The sequence below is a fragment of the Mustela putorius genome, unplaced genomic scaffold (genome assembly GCF_011764305.1).
Source record: "Mustela putorius furo isolate JIRA1106 unplaced genomic scaffold, ASM1176430v1.1 tig00004039_pilon_pilon_pilon, whole genome shotgun sequence".
NCBI classification, from domain to species: domain Eukaryota; kingdom Metazoa; phylum Chordata; class Mammalia; order Carnivora; family Mustelidae; genus Mustela; species Mustela putorius.
Genome location: NW_025422174.1, coordinates 1,519,710 through 1,539,786, shown reverse-complemented (window position 1 = coordinate 1,539,786; position 20,077 = coordinate 1,519,710). Strand labels below are relative to the sequence as shown.

The window sequence follows — 20,077 nt, the reverse complement described above, 5'->3', positions numbered from 1 at the left end:
GAGATCATGACCCGAGCAGAAGGCTGCTACTTAACCAACTGAGCCACCCAGGTGCCCCTAAGTTGACTCATTGTCTAATCTCAGTATTTGCCACCCCAGTTTTCTGTTTCAAACAATACACATTCCAATAAATACAGCACGTCTAAAATAGAAAGCATTCGCTCCGTACCACCCGCCAAAAATCTTACATTCTCATAGTGGCCAATAGTGTCTCAGAAGAAATCCCCCGGACTGGAGGACCCGAGGAACAGGATCAAGACAAAGAAAACCTTTAGTTATGGCACAGCCCTTCCTAAGCAGAGATGACCGGCCAGAAGGCCAGGAGGACACACGTCTTAGCAAGTTCTTGCTTTTCTTTGAGCAGTAAATTGGCAGCGCGATGACAGTATCGGGTGGTGGTCAAGTGCACGCTTTTTTCCGAGTTCCGGTGTACCGGGTTCCTCAAGCACCCTGACGCTGTTTTCGCACCGGTGACATGGGAAAGTCCCAGCTCCCACCACACAGGGCAACACTGGGCCGTGGAATGTGAACCAATAGAAGCATTTGCACCAGGCCCCGTCCATGCTGAGCTCTCGCTTTGTTCCCCAAACTCCTCCGAGCTTGGGAAACCGTGTGAGTCATAAATCAATACGATTTCCCTGTCTGGGCCCAGACCCTCCCGAATCCTCACCGCCCAGGGAAGAATTAGGGAATCTAATTAATTAATTAATCTAATCTAATCTAATCTACTCTAATCTGAAACCCAAGGCCGTCCGCGGAATCTCCGGCGCTGATGAGCCGGGGAGAGATCAGTCAGGGTTAACTTAAGCAGCTGCTGTTCTCGCCCCTGGGTGACAGCCGATGGGTGTCAGAGTTACAGGTCAGGTGCTAGCCTGACTCCTCATTCGGGCCACACACGGGCCCTGCGCACTCCCCTGGGTGACAGCCGATGGGTGTCAGAGTTACAGGTCAGGTGCTAGCCTCGCACTCCTCGTTCGGGCCACACACGGGCCCTGCGCACTCCCCGGGTGCCCCGCCCGGAGCTCGGTGCCGGGGCCCGGCAGGGACGAGACGGCCTCCGCGGCCCGTGCGGGCGCCGGAAACCGGCCCTGACCCTCGGAGCCTCTGCATCGTCCGCACAACTGGGTGGCTGGGTGGCTGCGTGCGGCGCCGGGCGAGGGACGGGCGCTTAGTCCGCCGCGAGGGCGGCTCCGGGCTGCACCGCGTCGCCGCGCGTCCCCGCGGGCTGGGAGCCGCGGTGGGTGATTCGGGGTCCCGGGATGCGGCCTCCGTCCCCGCTCACGGCCCCCCGGAGCCGGACGTCCGAGTCTCCCCCGTAAGGTTCCCACGACGGGGCCCGCTTCACCGACCAGGACACAGGCTCCGCGCACAGACGGGTCGCGCTGGCCCGTCTCTCTCAGCCCGGCCGCAGGGGCCCCCCATGCCTCCCGCGGCGGCTCCACGGCCGCCAGACCCGCGCGGGGGGCCGGACCCCACGGACGCCCCCCCGCAGGCCGCGCCGGGGCCGCAGCCTCGGCCTCCCGCAGCCCGCCCGCTCCCTCGGAACCGGGCTTAGCCCTGCCGGCCTCCCGCGCCAGGCGCCGCCCGCACGCGCCGCGCTGGGAACTACAACGCCCATGAGCCTGCGGGGCGCCGCGGCGCGACGGGACGCGCCACGTCACTGCCCCGCGCCGCCGGAGACGGCCGCTTGGCGCCCGTCCGGCTGGAGGGCCCCCGACGTGCCCTGCGGCCCGTCACTTCCGCCGGAAATGACCTCCAGCCGCCCGTGCCCTTTCCTCCTCGCACGCGCGGGCGCCGGGGCCGGGTGCTCGGGGCGCGAGGGCGACCACCATGGCGGCCGCCGCCCTGCTGCGCGCGACGCCCCTCTTGAGCGGTGAGAGGGCGGGGACGGCGGTGGCGGCGCGGGGCCGCGGGGGCGTCGTCGCGGGCGGCCGGCTGGGGCCCGCGCCCTGACTGCAGGCCTCTGCCCGGCAGGTCTCGGGACCCGGCCGGCCCCGCTGCTGCGCGGCCTCTTGCGGCCGCCGAGGGCCCCGGCGCTGCCCGGCCTGTGCCGGGGGCTGGCCGTGGAGGCCAAGAAGACGTACGTGCGCGACAAGCCGCATGTGAACGTGGGCACCATCGGCCACGTGGACCACGGCAAGACCACTCTGACCGCGGCCATCACCAAGAGTAAGCGCGGGGTCGGGCGCGCCGAAGCGGCCGCGGCCGGCGGGGCCTGCGGGCCCGGCCCCGGGGCGGCTGGACGGTGCGGGAGCCCCTTCCCCGGACGCCTGAGCTGGGGAGCCTCCGTGGCCTCTTTCCAGCCTGGGCGCGTGGCCTCGGCTAGTCGCAGGGCTGGACGGGGAGGCCTCGGGCCCGGGTTCTCCCCGCCCGGCTTGCCGAGTCGCGCGCGGGAGGGGCCGGGTGCGGCCCGCCTGCCCCGGGACGCCCTGCGAGGCTGCCCTCCTTCCCCGCAGTTTTGGCAGAGGGAGGGGGAGCCAAGTTTAAGAAATACGAAGAGATCGACAACGCCCCCGAGGAGCGCGCCCGCGGGATCACGATCAACGCGGCCCACGTGGAGTACAGCACCGCGGCCCGCCACTACGCCCACACGGACTGCCCGGGCCATGCGGACTACGTTAAGGTGAGAGAAGTGCTGGGACCGGGCGGGGAAATGTTGGGTGTGTGCACAGGTTGGGACACTCGAGGTGCATGCGTTGAGGTCGCGGATGTGGGCGAGGAAGGTGGGCCTCAGCGGCGGTGCTGGGCTGGGTGGGTGTGGCGCTGGGGAGGCCCTGAAAGTCGGTCTTCTGTCCCCCTGCCCAGAACATGATCACGGGCACCGCGCCCCTCGATGGCTGCATCCTGGTGGTGGCGGCCAATGACGGCCCGATGCCCCAGACCCGAGAGCACCTGTTACTGGCCAGACAGGTACTCGGAGCCCAGGGAGGGTGGAGAGAGGAAGAGCGGGGAGCTGGTCCACGGAGGACACCGCGCCTTCCTCCTGCCATCCGCAGATCGGAGTGGAGCATGTCGTGGTGTACGTGAACAAGGCGGACGCTGTCCAGGACTCCGAGATGGTGGAGCTGGTGGAGCTGGAGATCCGGGAACTGCTCACTGAGTTTGGCTACAAAGGGGAGGAGACCCCGGTCATCGTAGGCTCTGCCCTCTGTGCCCTTGAGGTGAAGGCGGGGTCACGCAGGGGCTGTTACTGGCAGAGGATGGGGCTGGGTGGGCATCCAGGGTTCTGCTCCGAGCCTGGGGAGGGACTCTTAGTAAGAGGAGCAGAATGACAACTTCAGAGTCCGGTCACCTCCCCCCGTAGCAACGCGACCCTGAGCTAGGCGTGAAGTCTGTGCAGAAGCTGCTGGATGCCGTGGACACTTACATCCCAGTACCCACGCGAGACCTGGAGAAGCCTTTCCTGCTGCCTGTGGAGTCCGTTTTCTCCATTCCTGGTGAGGCCCGGTTCACAGGCACGCGTCCCCGGCTGTATAGCCCCACCCAGTGTCCCGCACGTACTTCCTGTCCTTTCTTTCCAGGCCGGGGCACGGTGGTGACCGGTACCCTGGAGCGTGGCATCTTGAAGAAGGGAGATGAGTGTGAGTTCCTGGGACACAGCAAGAACATTCGGTCTGTGGTGACAGGTACAGAGAAGACGCTTGGGGACCCAGGGGCCGGCTTCAGGGTGTCCCTTCGCAGATGCTTTGCGCCCTCCTTCTGCCCCACCTCCTCCTCCCTGGTCTCGCCTCTTTCCTCCTAGGCATTGAGATGTTCCACAAGAGTCTGGAGAGGGCAGAGGCAGGCGACAACCTTGGAGCCCTGGTCCGAGGCTTGAAGCGAGAGGACCTGAGGCGTGGCCTGGTCATGGCCAAGCCCGGGTCCATCCAGCCGCACCAGAAGGTGGAGGCACAGGTGAGGGCTCCAGGTGACGGGCGGCGCGGAGCCGGAGCGTGGCGTGCAGAGGCAGCGTGCCCAGCGGCCACAGCTCGACCCCCGTCGTCTCTCCAGGTTTACATCCTCAGCAAGGAGGAGGGTGGCCGCCACAAGCCTTTTGTGTCCCACTTCATGCCGGTCATGTTCTCCCTGACCTGGGACATGGCCTGTCGGGTCATCCTGCCGCCGGGGAAGGTAATGCTGGGCACAGGGAACGCGAGGGGGTGGAGGAGACCGTCTGTCTCCGGTGCCCGGTGTACGTGAAGCTAGTGGCGGAAAGGTCTGGCCGGGTGGGTTTGGGGGAGGGAGTCTCCACCTAGTATTCCCGGGGCTGGAGTAGGGAACAAACAACCCGTTAGTGTCCACCCACAGAAAGCTCTCCCAGAAGAGGAGTCTCCCAGTTGAGAGTTCCATCGAACACGGTGGCTCAGGAAGTTTTGTGACTAAGAAAACTGCATGACCCATGGGTTCCTTGACTTAGTTTTCAAGAGTGAGCAGTAGGAGTGCCCGTCACAAGGTCTTTCCTGTCTTCACGTAGGCTGGGCATCTGTCCGGCAGCTGGGGTCTCCAGAAAGCATCTCCCTGTTGCGTTTCAGTGTAGTGCACGTTCATCCCTTAACTTGGAACCTTGGTAGGCAGCGAACAGTTGGACGGCTGCCCTGAGGGCCGTGCGTGAACCCTCTCTTTGCCCCCGCCAGGAGCTTGCCATGCCCGGGGAGGACCTGAAGGTCAGCCTTATCTTGCGGCAGCCCATGATCTTAGAAAAAGGCCAGCGTTTCACCCTGCGCGATGGCAACCGGACCATTGGCACCGGCCTGGTCACCGAGACGCCAGCGATGACCGAGGAGGACAAGAACCTGAAGTGGAGTTGAGTCTGGACTCGACTCAGACTCTGTAATTGAAGGCTGCACCGGCCGGCGTTGTCGCCTGCTACTGCTGCTGCCCCCTCCCCAGGGCATGGGCTGCAGCCCAGCCGCGCGCTAGACTGACCCTTCCCCCTGGTCAGGAGGGGCCCCGGGGCCTGCTGGGTGAGGTAGGTCAATAAACTGTTCTGTGAATAGTGAGGGACGTTGTGTCATGTGTCCTTTGTCTAAGCTGGAGAGGATGCGGGTAGAACCATGGAGCACCGGACGCATCCCTGTTTCTCTGTAAGAGCGTTTGGCAAAGCTCCGGTCTTACAGCGTCAGCACTGCTGTGACAACTTGAGGAAAGCTGGTCTAGCGAAGTCGGTGTGGCTGCCTCACGAGACACTGGTCAGACCGTTGGCTGTCCTGGGGGGAAACCTGGGGACTCCTCCCTCAGAGCAAGCATGGTTCCGCTGCGACGCCAAACCCCCCTCCTGTCCTCAGTGGTTTGGAAGCCCGTTCATGCCCACCTGCCCTTGTCTTAGGCTCCAGGATACCGGAACTGTGTCTCCCCTCTAGAACCAGCAGCCAACACTTTGTGAGGACCCTGGTTTTAATAAGTCCGTTTCTGGGCTCCACGGTGATTCCAAACACGAGAGCGAGAAGTTGCAAACCGAAGTGTGCATTTTAAACGCATCCTGAGATTTAAAATTAAGGACTGTGTCAGATGTGTAGGGAGTAAAATGCTGAATAGGGGTTTTAAAAACTTGAACTTGACTGGCCAGGACGCTGACCCCAAACAAAAAAAGGTGAACTTTTAGCAGGGATGAACAAGCACCCCTTTCAACCTCGCTTCCTAATAAATGAGCACACTCAGCCCCGACCAGCCATCCGGAGCGGGGAGGCTCTTGGGCCCGACCCGAGAGCTGTTCTGAGTCGGTCCAATCTGTGGCTTCAGAGCAGAGGCAGAGAAGTGGGCTCAGGACAGGGACAGAAGAGCTTCACAAATAAGAACTGTCCAGCAATAAGGCAGTTTTGCTTTTACTCTTAGTGTCTGAGGCGAGGCCAGGTTTTGAGAGATTCCTAAGACCCTCTCCTGAGCCTCAGGACCAGGTCTCAGGAGACCGGTCTCCACCTGCACCGCACACATCCCGAGCCTGCTTTCTCCATCTCCCCCCGGATCCAACTGCCCCCCTCCAGGAGAGCTCCACAACCCAGCACGCCTGTTCCCGGTTACCAGTGCAGAAGCTGCCCCCGCCACCTCAGCATCCCCACCCATTACCACGTCTTAGACCTTCACCCCTGGAGCTCTTCTCTTCGCAAGTCTGTGTGACCGTCACTTCTCCTGCCCTGCTGTCTACCCATTTCCGCTGGCTTTGGTCCCAGCTGAGGTCCCAGCTGAAACACCCCCACCTAACCCGAGAACCCAGCCCCATCCCCTGGATGCCCTAAGGGGCAAACGACCTTCACTCAGGAAATGCAGTAAAAACTGCAACCGGTTTCCTTGGAAATAACCAAACGCTTCTGCGATGTGTTGTTTTACGTCCCACACGTGGTACTTTGTGCCACTTAGCCCCTGGTGCAGCTCTTGCTCCCCTAAGCGAGGCTCAGCCCAGAGGTCTCCCCTCTGCTAGTGGCTTAGTCTGCAGCGCCCACCGGCACACACCGGTGTGTGCAGGCCTTTGTTTCCGGGGCCAAAACCACTCAGCAGCTTCCTGGTGCAGGGAGGTAGAAGACCCTCATGAAGTACTCACACGAGCAATAAAAACCTGAAACTGCACCTGAAGGCGAGACCGGCGGCAAGGCGAGCGCGAAGTCCCCGGGACGCTGGGGGCGTGTGGCAGTGGCTGTGGCAGTGACCGGCACAAGCACCCTCGGGTTGACCGCCGCGCTTCCCTGCTGTCGGGGCCGACCCAGGCCTCCCAACACCGGACAGCTACCGTCTTACTCGGTTCTCCAGGGGAAACCAGAGTCAGGTTAAGTTAGTTTAAAATTTTATTTTTTTTAACTTTTTTTTTTTTTAATATTTTTTATGTAATAAAAAGTAAAAGTCCTTGTCCAACCATCCTTGTGGGGCATCTGTCTGTCTGTCTCTCACGCAGGTCACTCAAGTTAATGGGGAAGAAAGAAACAGGGGGCCCAAGTCTGAGGTTATAAATAATAGAAAATAAAAGATCTTCCATCTCCAGCGGGGGATAGACCAGGACAGGCGGGCAAGATGGGGCGGGGAGGGGCAGGGGCAGAGCAGGAACCCCCCCACCCCCGATGGACCCCGGCCCTGCCCACTCCGAGGCCCCTCCCCTTCAAGGTGCTTGGCAGGAGTTCCCCAGCTCCCCCGGGGGGGGAAAGGGGGTTGGGGGGGGGGGGCTGGGACTGGTCCGAGCTGCTGGGGGAAGAGACATAGGTCACTCTTCCCTCCACTCATGGAGGTCTCAGGTCGCGGCCAGGACAATCTTCAGTTCCCCGGGGGTTGGAAGGGGAGCTGCTGGGAGGGATGAGATTGAACTGGTTGGAGGGGAAAGAGAAGAGAGCAGGAGCGTTAGAACCCAAGCAGCTGTCCCTCCATCCAGTGCCGTCCAGTCTGGGGTGTGGGGGAGCGTCTGGGTAGGAGCGGCCTCCGCAAGGTGTCTCATGGGGCTGTCAGAAGCACAGATCAAGCGCTGTTTCCCAGTGAGCCGGAGCCCTTACTCGTGCGCCCAGCTCAGCCCCCCACGCCCCAGCCTGGCCCTGTCTGCTGCGCTGACCTTACCTCGGCTAAGTCAGGAGACAGTCGGGGTCACTGAGAGCTGGGGAGGCAGTGGGGAGGGGGGCTGCTGGATCACAACTGAGCGAGGACGGAGGGAAGCAAAGGACAGAGCCGGGAGCAAGCCCCCCGCGGCGGCGGCTGTGGCTTCTGCCCGCCCTACACACTTCACAGACAGGTGCGCGTCGGCGGGCGCCCTGTGGGCCGGCCCTGCCTCCACGACCCTCACTCCCCTCCCAGAACCCGAGCATCCTGCCCCACCGGCAGCCCGTCGGCTCGTCCATGCCACATTCCCCCAGCTAACGAGAACTCACGAATCCTGTCATCGGCTCCTCCTGGAAATCCAGGCGCCTGGCCGGGCTGCTCACCTTGGGGGTGTCCGATGTAGGGGTAGGGTGAGGGTGTGGAAGCTGAGAGTGCAGGCACCCCACTCTGGGGCACCGCGCCTTGGGGGGGGCCCCCATGGCTCTGGGGTGGGTGCAGCAGCATCACCTGGGGCGGGTGGGGAGCCCCAGGGTGAGGGGGCGGGGCTGCTGTGATTCCAGTTTGGACATGGGCCTGTGACGAACAGAGACAACCGTGAGCACCCCAGAAGCTAGACGTGGGCTCCGAGAATCCCGGTGTTAGGAGCACTCAGGAAGGAGCACCAAGGAGTCAGAAAACAGGACAGCCCCAGGAAGCAGGTCCCTCGGGTTCTTACCTGGGTAACGTGGGCCATGTTGGTGAAGCCGTGGGGCAGCTGCTGGTGGGCATGGATGGCATACACAGCGGCTGGCTGGGGGAAGCTGCTCTGAGGGGACTGCGCAGAAGGTCCCGGTGGCAGAGAAGGCGGCGTGCCTGTCAGGGCCCCTGGGTGGTACAGATTCTGCTGTGGCTGTCCACTGCCCAGGTGTGGGGCCTGCCCCGCCTGGTGCTGTCAGGGGGAGAGGAAGGGTGAGTGCCACCCCAGTCCTCAGGGACCAGGCCTACCACCCACTGAGCCCGGTCCTCTCCCACTGGGGAACGACCCAACTCTATCCCCCTCTTGCAGCCACCCGTTCCTGCCCCGACCGCTCAGCTCTCCCGTGGCAGGCACCTGGACGGGACTGGGGGCCGCATGCTGCGACTGCGGCTGGCTCCCAGTAGGCGTGGTGGCCGGCTGCGGCTGGTGGGCATGGAGCTGCGTGGCGTGGTGTGGATAGGACTGGTGAACAGTGGCTAGAGCGGGAAAGAGGGACAATCGGTGCTAAGCACACCAGACGGGGCTAAGGAGCAAGGTCTGAGGAGGAGGACCCAGAACTCACCATAGAGGGCCTGGGGGGTGGGCTGCTCTGCAGAAGGGTACTGAGGGGTGGAGGACGACACGATGGCCTGGGGATGGCTCCCCGACGTCAGCATGCGTGGGCTGCTCTGGAGCATGGGCGCAAACACCGGCTGGGGGGGGCAAGGAGAGAGGCGGTCGGACGGCCTGCCGCCTGAGGACCCGTGCACAGCACTACGCTGTCCTTGTCACAGCCCCCCGGTCGCCCGCTCACGACCACCCCAGCCAGCAGATGCCATGGGATCTCTGCTTCCGAGGACAGCGGTGCCTTGCTACAGGTCCTACCAGAGCCAGCACAGACGCCGGAGTCTGGGTGATGAACACAGGGGACCCTCCACTCTGTCCTCCAGCCCCCAACACCAGCCTCCTCCTCAGGTACCTGCGAGGGGTAGTGGGCCATGGGCTGCATCATGGCGGGCTGGCCGGGGAACTGCTGCGGCGTGTAAGGGATGTAGGAGGAGTACGGCGTGGCAGCCACCAGGGGCGGGCCGGCGGCGGCAGCGGCCTGCATCATCGGAGGGGCTGAGGCTGGCTGGTGTTGGTCCGAGCGCTGGGGGGGCAGGGCGCCTGGCGTGTGAGGGGAAAAGGACCGAGCTCCAGCTCCATCTGCCAGGACGCGACCAGGCAGCTCTGCTGACCAGCTCTGCCAGCTCTGCTCACCTTTTGCTCCCCGGTATTTGCCCTGCTGTCCAGGCACAGAGTTGGATACAGGGTACGGGTACATCTGAGGGGCCTAGGGATGAGAACACAGACCAAGCTGAACAGCTAAGCTCACAAAGAACCCGAACAGGCCGGACCTGGTCCTCGGCCGCTCAGCCCAGCCTCGTCGCCCGGGGCGGCCCAGCCCCTGCTCTCACCTGGACAGCCGGTCCCATATGGATCTGAGGTATGTAGGAAATGTACTGGGGGCTGTAGAGCCCACTCTGGCCTGCTGTCAGCACCGGGATGGAGGGAGTAGAATGAGTCCGGGGCCCCGGAGAAGTGGGGGTACTGGTGGATTTATTCTGTAAGAGACAAGGTGGGGACACGCACGTCTGGTTTCTGTACGCCTCTCCTGTGCCTGGGAGAGCAACACAGCAGCACGCTGCCTGCCAGACACGGTCGACCCGGCATCCTGGTGAAGCCTTCCACTGGAGCCCCGGGACAGGTACTCACAAATTTTAGGTAAGGAAACCAAGACAGAAAAGTGAAATGGCTTGACCGTGATCAGCAAGCTTTTTTTCAGTACAGGAGTTCAAGCCAAATCGGGGGCCTGAATGAATCCCGTGCTCACAACGACCCCACCATATGTTCCCCAAGCTGAATGCTAAACCTCAGGGAGAAACAGGTAACACTCACCAGACACACCATGACCCCCCCTCACCCCCAAGGGACACCTGTCCTCCCCAGAGCGGGCCAACAGCCAGAGAGCCTCCCTGTGCTCGGTCACCCCACTTGCAAGCCTCCCTCGGGGGAACCAGCCCTCACTGCCCGGCCCATCTCACCACAGACAGCAGAGGCTTTGTGGGATTGAACTCCTTGGCGTTGGGGTTCAGTGTGGACTTCTTCACTTGTCTGAGGGCGAAAAAGAAAGTCAGTCCTCGTGGCCTGCTCCCTCCCCACCGGACCCCCCCCCCCCCCCCCGCTCCCCACCGACTCACTCGGCGACGGGGCCCTCATCCTTGTCGTCTCCCTTGAGGAGGCCCACCGGGGGGCTGCCAGTTTGGCTTGGGCAAGGTGGCGGGGGCTGCTCGGGGCCCTCCGTGCCTCCCGCCGGCGGCAGCGGTGGCTTCTCCTCCTTATCTGACACGGACTCGGTCTTCGCGGAGCCTGGGGACCCCGCGGGCTCCGAAGCCGACAGACCGTCGGCCTCCTTCTCGTTCCCCTGGGCCTCCTCCTTCACGACCCGGGGAGGAAACGGATCCAGGCCGGGCTCAGGGCAGCCGCTGGACTGCAGCTGGAAGGAGAGCGGAGCACCCGGTCCGCGACGGTCCGGCCGGGCCTGGCCTCCCTTCTTGCCTCCGTGCTCGCTCATCTCTTCAAACCCACCCGGTCCCGGGCCCTCGCCCCTCCTCATCCGAACACGCTAGCGCACGCCCAGCCTCCGCTCACCTTAAACTGGGCCCCAAATCTCCTCAGTTCCTCCAGCTGAAAGCGCTTCTGTTCATTCTGAAGGCCAGGAACTAGAAGACACAGGGAAAAAAGGAGGAAAGACACTTTCTTAAGAAGTGGTGGCTACCGGGGCGCCTGGGTGGCTCAGTGGGTTAAGGCCGCTGCCTTCGGCTCAGGTCATGATCCCAGGGTCCTGGGATCGAGCCCCGCATTGGGCTCTCTGCTCCGCAGGGAGCCTGCTTCCTCCCCTCTCTCTCTGCCTGCCTCTATGCCTGCTTGTGATCTCTTTCTGTCAAATAAATAAATAAAATCTTTAAAAAAAAAAAAAAGAAAAAAAAAAAAAAGAAGTGGTGGCTACCATGCCAGTTCCCCAAATGACAAAGGGAGAGGAGAAAAGCTCTTAAGAGTCCCACAGAACTAAAATTACACAACTGACCAGGCACGGTTTCTGAACCCCCACAATTCTTATTACTGATTACTAAGTGCTCCCCTCATCAAAAGGACATCACGCCTCAGAAAAACAAAAACAAAAGAAAGGGGGCGCCTGGGTGGTTCAGTCAGTTAACCACCTGCTTTTGGCTCAGGTCATGATTTCGGGGTCCTGGGATCGAGTGCCCACTGGGCTCCCTGCTGAGCTGGCAGGGAACCTGCTTCTCCCTTTTCCCCTGCTGCTCCCCATTTATACCTGCTCTGTCAAATAAATGAAATCTTAAGTAAAACAACAAAAACCCAACACCCCCCCCCCCACCCAATTCTCACCTTTCCCAGCTATCCGGGACAGCTCCTGGGACTCCAGAGTCCTCCCAGGTTCCTTGGCTGGAAGTTCTTTTACTGAGCAAGGAGAGACATATGCCTGAAGGTCTTCTGTCCAGAACCACACTTCATATTGTCCACAAGCCCTCAACCACCTGGCTCTTACCATCTGTGGGGGCCAATGAGATCTTTGGAGAAGCAGGGGAAATGGAGCCTACTCCAGGATCCACGACCGATGATGTCACAGGGATGGAAGCCGAAGAGGTCGGTACTGCTGAGCCCATGGGGGCATCAGGACAGGAAGCGGAGACTGGGGCAGGAGCAGCCGACTTGGGAGAGCGCGGGGGGTACATCCGGCCCACTGGAAGGAAAGGGAAAGCTGTGCGATGTTTACTGCTGTTCGGTGAGGAAGCGGCACAGGGAACCCACTAGAAAGACCGAGGAAAGTTTACCCCCTTTCTTACATGCAAGGTCACAAACCTACATGCCCAAAAGAGCAAGGCAGGTAACACAGGCGGGTAAGATACGTTCACGGGCAGCACAGAAGACTGGAATGTTTACAGAGGCACTCACAACATGGGCCAGCAAACCAGTGTTCTGCTGCAAGACACATTCAGTGTTTGCAGAACTTTCTCTATTTCCAAAGAAACTGGGAATTTTCTATGCCTCCTGTTTCAAAACGTTGACAACTAAAAAGCTGCTCTTTTTTTTTCTTTGAAGTAAGCTCTGCGCCCAATGTGGGGCTTGAACTCGAGACCCCAAGATCTAGAGTCACCTGCTCCACAGACTGAGCCCACCAGGCGCCCTGATTACTAACAAACAAAAGACATGCGCCAGCCGACCCAACCCACGGACAGCTGCGCGGGCACTGCTACACTGAGGGAAACAAATTCTTCCCTGAAAAGCATAAATCCAACCAACCCCCCAAACCTCTCTTTTATTTTAAAGCTGTCTCCCATCCCAGCACTCCAACAACTGACACTTCCAGTTCCCCACGAGTTTCTAGTTCTCCATAGAACACTGCGGGAATTTTACCTGCAGGAGGAGGCGCAACAGAAGCTTCTCCAGAAGGCCTACTGCTGGGTGAAGACAGAGTCTTGGCACCACCTCTCAGGGGCCGCTGTGCCTTAGGGGACATGCGGGAAGGGCCTAATTTTTTTTTTTTAAGATGGGAAAAAAGAGGCAGAGTATCTGCTATTACATTATCACCAACGCGCCACCCTTCCAGACCGCCCATCCTTCCCACGAGCCTTCCTGCTTCCTTCCTACCCTCTCCCCTACCCCCAACGAAGGCCCGCTTCAGAACTCACCTCCATTGATACCACGTGTCTCCGAACCCGGGCCGGGGCTGCTACTGTCAAGGTGGTGAGGGCCACGAGGTGGCAAAGAGCTAAGGCCCGGCCGGCCACCCCGGGAACTACTGCATCGAACTCCTCCCCGGGGACCTTCCCGAACTCGCTGGGGTAGAGGGATGTACTTTCCCTCCCTAGGGGGAGAGTTCGAGTAAGGTCAGTTAGTCACAGAACCCACACATTTTGGAAAAATGAAGCCTTTCCTTCTAAAGTGCATGTGCATGCACACACAGGCACGCACAGGCACGCACAGGCACGGACACACACACACACACACACACACGCTCCAGCTCTCTGCACTATCCCCACATTAAGATCTATTCTGGCTAAATGTTCTGTAGTTAGAGGCTTATGACCTTTTGTGTCAATCCTGACCTGACCAACCTGGTCAAAGTTTTACGATTCTACCACTCCTGACCTATGAGAGGAGGAGTATCACGTGGTAGTTCAAGGTATAGCTTTTACATGTCACTAAATAGTGGGTATGCTTTTTGGTTTTTTAAAAAAGATTTTATTTATTTGACAGAGATCACAAGTAGACAGAGAGAGAGGTAGAGAGAGAGGGGGAAGCAGGCTTCCCACCAAGCAGGAGCCTGGGATCATGACCTGAGCTGAAGGCAGAGGCTTTAACCCACTGAGCCACCCAGGGGCCCCTAATTTTGTTTTTATAAAGGGAGAAATGAAGGCATACTTATGGATGAATACACAGAAGAAAAGAAGACTATCAAAACTCAAAAAAAATTTTTTCTACCATAGGCTTTAGCTTTGTTACCTTGGACAAACTATTTATCTGCTCTAAGCCTCAGTTCTTCAACCTGAAAACTGGGAATAACTCTGTGCCAACCTACATTTACATGGCCGTGAAGGTTAAATAGGAGTGTACAAGGCTCTTGGCCCAAGCCCTGGCCTGTACACAGCCCCGACAGAGCAGGCCGCCCCCAGCAATCACCGTGCCGCCAAGCCGGGGCTCTCCCGGCCCGAGCCCTGCCGCTGCACCGCGCTGTGCTTCTCCTCCTCCGTGCGCCCGTCGTCATTCTCCATGGCGATTCGCAGGCGGTACTGGGGGCTCGATTCAATCTCCCGAGCCAACTGGGCTGCACGCAGCTCCCGCTGACGAAACTCTTCTGAGTTGTCCTTCTCCAAGGGCACCCTGAAAGGACCACCACAGACCACCACCCCCGTGCCAGGGGACAAGAGAAGAAAAAGGAGAAACATCTCTGAGTCCCACCAGCAGCGCAGGTGTGCGCATGTTTAGCCTCGCCAACAACTGCGCGTGCGTGTAACGGGCAATCTGGGAGGCTCGCGTCTGGCAACAAGGCCCGTGTCTGAACCAGGGCACTTCTACTCGCATGGAAGTAGGTTTTAAGTTCTAGAGGAAAAGAATGGGCGAATGGACGAGAAAGCAGCTAATCCTCCCCACGAGACGGCCTGGTACTTTGAGGGGACAATGACAAAGGCCGACCAGAAGTGGGGATAGGGCGACCCGGACTCCCAGCAAAGCGGGAACACATGCCACAGCCCCGCGCCTCAAACTACACCCTCTGGGAAGTACCAAGAGACTCACGTGTAGGAAGAAAGACTGCTGTCATATGTAGTCTTCACACCATAGTTCTCCTCGTTGAACTTGAACATTTCGTTGGGGTCCCAGCCGTTGGACTGAGGGAGGGAGGAAGGAGAAGGTTTTACAACGCGGTAAGGAAAGCAGCAATGACCCGGCATTCTCCCCCACAAGGTTGAAAAACACACAAATCTGCCCAAACCCAGAGTGGAAACTACGAACAAGGGTGGCAGAAATATGAACTAATCCTTCCGACTGCGGCACGGACTGGCGGCCACTCGTAACACCAAAGTCTTAAGACCTGATGAGTCCATTTACAGGTGTATGTTCTAGAAAATTTTGGTATATATTACATGGGGACATAGTTTAAAGTTCAGTAAGGCACTATTTTTAATAGCAAAATAATGGTAACAGATACCTATCAATGAGGAAAAGGATAAATACATTTTACTATTACTTATAAACCCATATATATATGTAGAACTTGACAAAACAGGTGAAAGCAATGACTGGATCTATATACCAATATGAAAAAAAAATCAAAAACAAGAATCAGGGAAGGTAAAATTCTTGTGCAAGTTAAATACACCACAATACTGCATTAACTCATGAGAAAACTTAAATGTTCCCAAGTCCTTGATTTGGGAAGGACATGGGTCTACTACACAATCCACAATCTTGTCTATGCTTTGTTAAATTGAAGGGGAAAAAGTCTTGAAGCAAATGTTAATAGCTGTCAATTGCAGATAGTGGGAAAATAGGTATTTTTGTTTTGTTCTTTTCTATAGCTTTTCATTTGGAATCGGACAGCCATCAACAGGCCATAGTAAAAAATCCTTTTTCCCGCTCCCCAGAAGCAACTCGTGTTACAAGAGCGACATCTCAGTGAGCGGCCGGCACTTGGGCAGCAGCATGCCCGGCTCTCAGAGAAGGGGCCGTACCATGTCCGACTCCAGGTCATAGTCATCGCTGTTGCTGTCGCCCCCTTCCCAGCGCTGGAGCACCTTCTCTTTGTGCTCCCCGTTCACCTTCGAGTTCATGGCAATGGCTGAATCAGTGAACTTATCTGTGGGGGTAGAGTCGAAGATCAGGAGTCGGCGGATTATTCCACAGCCTCTTCCAACACCCCCCCCCCCAGTAAGTAGTTGGGAAGCAAAGGAAGCTGTGGGTCAGGGGTGGGGGAGAGGCAGGGTGCGGCGGTACAGCCCAAGAGCCTCATCTGAACACTGCAAGAGGACCAGGGCGCCTGGCTGGCTCAGTGGGTTAAGCGACTGCTTTCAGCTCGGGTCATGGTCTCAGGGTCCTGGGATCGGGTCCCAGGCTTGGGCTCCCTGCTCCATGCGGAGTCTGCTTCCCCCTGACCTTCTCCCCTCTCATAAATAAATAAAATCTTAAAAAAAAAAAAAAAAAAAAAAGAGTTCACGAGGACAAAGGAGTTGAAAGTGAAGCAATGGAAACCTGAAGGACCACCACACAGGCCGACTTCGTCCCCCTGTATCTTAGACGTCAAGACATATTCTCAAGAAGAAAAACCTAGGTGTGTGGGTGGCTCAGTCGGTAAAGCGTCTGCCCTCAGCTCAGGTCACGCTATCAGGGTCCTGGTACTGAGCCCCAAATCGGGCTCCCTGCTCAGCAGGGAGTCTGGTTCTCCCTCTACCCCTCCCCTTGCTCATATGATCTAATACTCTTGTTCTCTCAAATAAAAAAGAAAAGAAGAGAAAAACACAGCTCTCCTCCTCAGAAAAAAAAGATGGTGAAGGGGGAAGGAAACACTCCAGTCCTCACGTAAGTGCTCTGCGCCCTCTAGTCTGACAGAAAGACCCAATACGATACCTTTAGTAGCATAATTGAAGTCAACATTTCGGAAGTGGACGAGCATGACATCGCTTGGCTTAAACACCATGGTGTCCACAATGTCTTCCCGACGAGGGCCACCTGCTGGCTCAGATGCTTTCCGGTGTACAGCGTCTACTGCTAATTCAAACTAGAAAAGTCCCATTTCCAAACAGTGAAGGGTCAGTATCAAGAAATGTGAAGGTGAAGAGAGAGGACTGTTCCTCCTTCACCCTTTCTAAGCTCATCCCGACACCACACTGGCACACAGTCTTCTCAGTATCAGCCCAGGACTAAGTATGTTAGTGTTAAAGTATTCAGCCTTCCAATCCCAACCCACATTTCTTATTGCTTCTAGCGCTATTCTGAGACAGGCCTCAGCGCACAGCTCCGATTAGCCCATCTCATTCTCCTCCCCTTTCGTGAAATTCCAAAGCCCAGCTAATTTGAGTGCGCTAACCTTGGAGCTCAGAGTCTTGAAGATACCTTCGTAGGTGGTGCCATTCTTCACCCTCACATCACAGGTGGAGCCCTGAAGAGTGGGGAGAAGGAAGAGTCTCCAGCAAACTGGTGCATCACGTCCCTCAAACAAACTAGGGGTTAGATACCCACTTACCACAACAGCTGTAAGAAAATGCAGCATTCTGGAATTGTTGTAGACACCCTCGAACACCTACCAACAACACAGAATTAAACAGCCAGTCAACAGATCACCCTCCTTCTGAATACCCACACTCCACTCACCCACTTTGCATGTGCTGGGTCCCTCCTCTTCTAAGCCCCACTGACTATTTGTGCACATGATCTGTCTTGTATGCTACATGGACCTCTGTGCTTTGAGGGTGGGGAGTGGCACTCACCGGAGACTGTGGGGGTCCCTTTCCTGTGCTCTGTCCCCTATGAGAAAGAAAACAAGAAACTAATTAAACACATTTAAAAGAAAGATTTATTCATTTGACAGAGATCACAAGTAGGCAGAGAGGCAGGCAGAGGGGCCAGGCTTGCCACCAAGAAGAGAGCTCGATGCGGGGCTCGATCCCAGGACCCTGGGGCCATGACCTGAGTCAGGAAGGCAGAGGCTTGAACCCACTGAGCCACCCAGGCGCCCCAGTTAAACACATTCTATCCCTCTTTTTTTTTTTTTTTTTTTTTAAAGATTTTATTTATTAATTTGACAGAGAGAAATCACAAGTAGACAGAGAGGCAGCCAGAGAGAGAGAGAGAGGGAAGCAGGCTCTCCGCCGAGCAGAGAGCCCGATGCGGGACTCGATCCCAGGACTCTGAGATCATGACCTGAGCCGAAGGCAGCGGCTTAACCCACTGAGCCACCCAGGCGCCCCCATTCTATCCCTCTTAAACACAGTTCATTTCAAAGATCTTGGTATTCCAGAACCACATACCCTGTGAACAGACACTTAAGGACACGATTTCCAACTCTCGCCTTGCAGAAGAAGAGAGGTCTAGACTGCGGAAGCCCACGAACCCATTTCCACCAAACGCTCCGGACACCGAGCTCACTCAACAATGGTGGTCCATTCGACACCACCTCTCAGTCTCTCCGAGGGGCCAGGGCCCCGCGCTTCCGAGAGAGGACGCTCCGGTAGTCGTTACAACAATCCGCCCTCGACCGAGAGGCGAGGGCCCAGGGATCGCCGGCTCGGAAGCGCGCAGCTCGGGCACACGACCTCTCAGACCGAAAAGACCATCACGTTCCCCCGCCTTCCGCCCCGAACTCCGGGAGGGGCCGCTCCCCCTACACCCCACCCTCTCGACCTTGTTAAATCGTCCAATGCTCCCCGCTGCAGCAGGGGTCCCCGATCGCCCGCGGCCCAGCTCCCCGCTGGCTGATGTAACCGTCGGTGGAGGAGGGCGACGAGGGGGCCGTTGGCGGGGCTGGGGGACGGCGCAGCCGCAAAAGCCATCCACCGGGAGGCCTCGCCCGGTCTGCGCTTGCGCAGTGAAGCCCAAGGGCCTCCGAGTCCCCCTCCCGCGGCCGGGACGCACTGCGCCTGCGTGCACCGCCGCTCTCCATTGCACGGAGCCGCACACCGACGGCACCGAGCGGGGTGCCCTGCACTCCTCCGCCGACGGCAGGCGAGCCCTCCACGCGCGCTCCCAAGCCCTGCCCTGCCGCTTACCCGCGGCTGCCGAATGCCCGGGTCGCGAGGCCGAGCATCCGCGCGCACGTACGGGGAGCGCGCGCGCGCCGGAGGTCCCCGGCCCGCAGCCGTCCGGGCCCGCAGCCGTCCGGGCCCGCAGCCGTCCGGCCGGCCCTCCTTCCGCCCCCCGCGCCCCCTCCTCCTGGCCGGAGCGCGGAGGACGACGTAGCCACCCGCTCCCAAGTCCCTCCCTCCCCATTGGCCAAACTGTGGGCCGCGCGCCCCCCTCCATTGGCTGCGGCCGGGGCCCCCTTCCCGCCGCTGACTCCCCATTGGCTGCGGCCGGGGCCCGCGAGCCCCTTCGCGGTAATGGAGCCGGGGACCCCGAGCCTCGTCGCCCCCCCGAGCCTCGTTCGGACGGCGCTGGCGGGATGCGCCCCGCCTGCCCGCAAGGCCGGAGCCCCGGGGCCCGACGAGGGCCAAAGGGCCCGGTGGCAGCCCCGGGACCCTTTCCCTCTGACCGGTCAGGACCCGCGGGGACCCGGCCCCAGCCTCCCGGGGGCTCCCCAGTCCGCCCGGCGCCCCGCAGAGGGGGCCGGGCCAGGTTCCCGCCTCGCGCGGCGTCCCCGGGTCCCGGCCGCCGGGCCGCCCCGCGCCGCCCCGCAGCCCGTCCTCACCTGGCGCTGCCGACGGCCGCCGCCCCCGGCCTCTCCTGATGCTGCGGCTGCGGCGGGGGCTGCGGCGCCCCGATGCCCTCGGCTCCCCGGCGGGGCCCGCTCCCGGCGGCGGCGGCAGGCCCCAGGCAGGGCGAAGCGGCCGCGGGAGGCCCTGCGGGAGCCGAGGTGGGGGCCAGGGGCCCCGCGAGGCCGCCGTTGGGAGGGCTGGCGCCCCCGGGAGGCCGGCGGGCCACGGCCTGGGGCGTGGGGGGCGGCGGCTGGGGCTGGGAGGTCTGCTGTGGCGGCTGAGGCTTCAACATGATGGCAGCGTCCGGACGGGGGGTCGGGGGGCGGGAGGGAGAGCGGAGCCGGGGCGCGGCCCCCGCGGGAGAGCGCGGGCGGCGAGGGGGCCCGGGGAGCCGGGGACCCGCCGTTGGCGGGCGGGGGGGCGGCCCCGCGAGGTCGGGGGTGGAGGGAGAAGACCGCGGCGCGAGGCAGCGCCGCGAGGCGGAAGGGGAGGGGGTCTCGCGGCCGGAGGAAAGCGAGAGGGCGCGAGCCGGCCTGGCGCGCGTGCGCGTCGCCGGGGAAAGGGGAGGAGGCGGCGCGCGCGGGCGGGAGCTCCCGGCGGGGGAGGGGCAGGGCGGAGGGAGCGGCGGCGCGGGACGGCCGCGCGCGCCGGGGCGGTTGGCGCCGCGCAGGAGAGGAGAGCGGGAGAAGAGGCGACTCTCGCGCCCCGGCCCTGGGCGGGGAGAAGGAGCAGCGCGGGCGCTCACGCGCGCCGAAGATTTAGGGTCTCTAGGTCTCAAGCAGCCCCAGAGGTGGGCGGCCGCTGGCGCTTCACAATGAGCGTGTGAAGCGCCGGGGGAGGAGCCGAAGTAGCCGCGAGGAAGGAAGAGCCGGCCGCCCCGCCCCCGCCGGTGGCGTAGCGCCGG

General features: G+C 60.2%; 2 protein-coding genes across 30 annotated transcripts; one reads left to right on the top strand and one right to left on the bottom strand.

Annotated features, from left to right (window-relative positions):
• The first annotated feature begins 1,728 nt into the window (after positions 1 to 1,728).
• Positions 1,729 to 4,979, top strand: TUFM (Tu translation elongation factor, mitochondrial). The gene is made up of 10 exons (XM_045072485.1): positions 1,729 to 1,873; positions 1,975 to 2,169; positions 2,457 to 2,623; positions 2,806 to 2,910; positions 2,997 to 3,161; positions 3,305 to 3,437; positions 3,522 to 3,626; positions 3,743 to 3,894; positions 3,991 to 4,110; positions 4,614 to 4,979. The coding sequence occupies exons 1-10, from the start codon at positions 1,831 to 1,833 to the stop codon at positions 4,785 to 4,787; spliced, it is 1,359 nt and encodes a 452-aa protein (XP_044928420.1). The 5' UTR covers positions 1,729 to 1,830; the 3' UTR covers positions 4,788 to 4,979.
• A 1,758-nt stretch (positions 4,980 to 6,737) lies between these two features.
• ATXN2L (ataxin 2 like) lies at positions 6,738 to 19,564 on the bottom strand. Of its 29 annotated transcripts, none has more exons than XM_045072456.1 (24): positions 19,167 to 19,562; positions 17,251 to 17,287; positions 17,007 to 17,063; positions 16,851 to 16,922; positions 16,391 to 16,541; positions 15,499 to 15,623; positions 14,564 to 14,655; positions 13,949 to 14,149; positions 12,958 to 13,133; positions 12,683 to 12,796; positions 11,814 to 12,026; positions 11,654 to 11,725; positions 10,895 to 10,965; positions 10,444 to 10,739; positions 10,288 to 10,357; positions 9,661 to 9,807; positions 9,464 to 9,536; positions 9,183 to 9,370; positions 8,787 to 8,916; positions 8,579 to 8,700; positions 8,204 to 8,416; positions 7,818 to 8,061; positions 7,510 to 7,669; positions 6,738 to 7,397 (listed from the first exon to the last, which is right to left on the bottom strand). In XM_045072456.1, exons 1-23 carry the CDS (start codon positions 19,463 to 19,465, stop codon positions 7,515 to 7,517), a joined length of 3,318 nt encoding a protein of 1,105 aa, XP_044928391.1. In that variant the 5' UTR covers positions 19,466 to 19,562; the 3' UTR covers positions 6,738 to 7,397; positions 7,510 to 7,514. The 29 variants fall into 29 exon arrangements, with proteins under 29 accessions (XP_044928391.1, XP_044928392.1, XP_044928393.1 ...); XM_045072457.1 differs by having other exon boundaries at positions 6,738 to 7,265; XM_045072458.1 differs by having other exon boundaries at positions 6,738 to 7,242.
• Between the last annotated feature and the right edge of the window lie 513 nt (positions 19,565 to 20,077).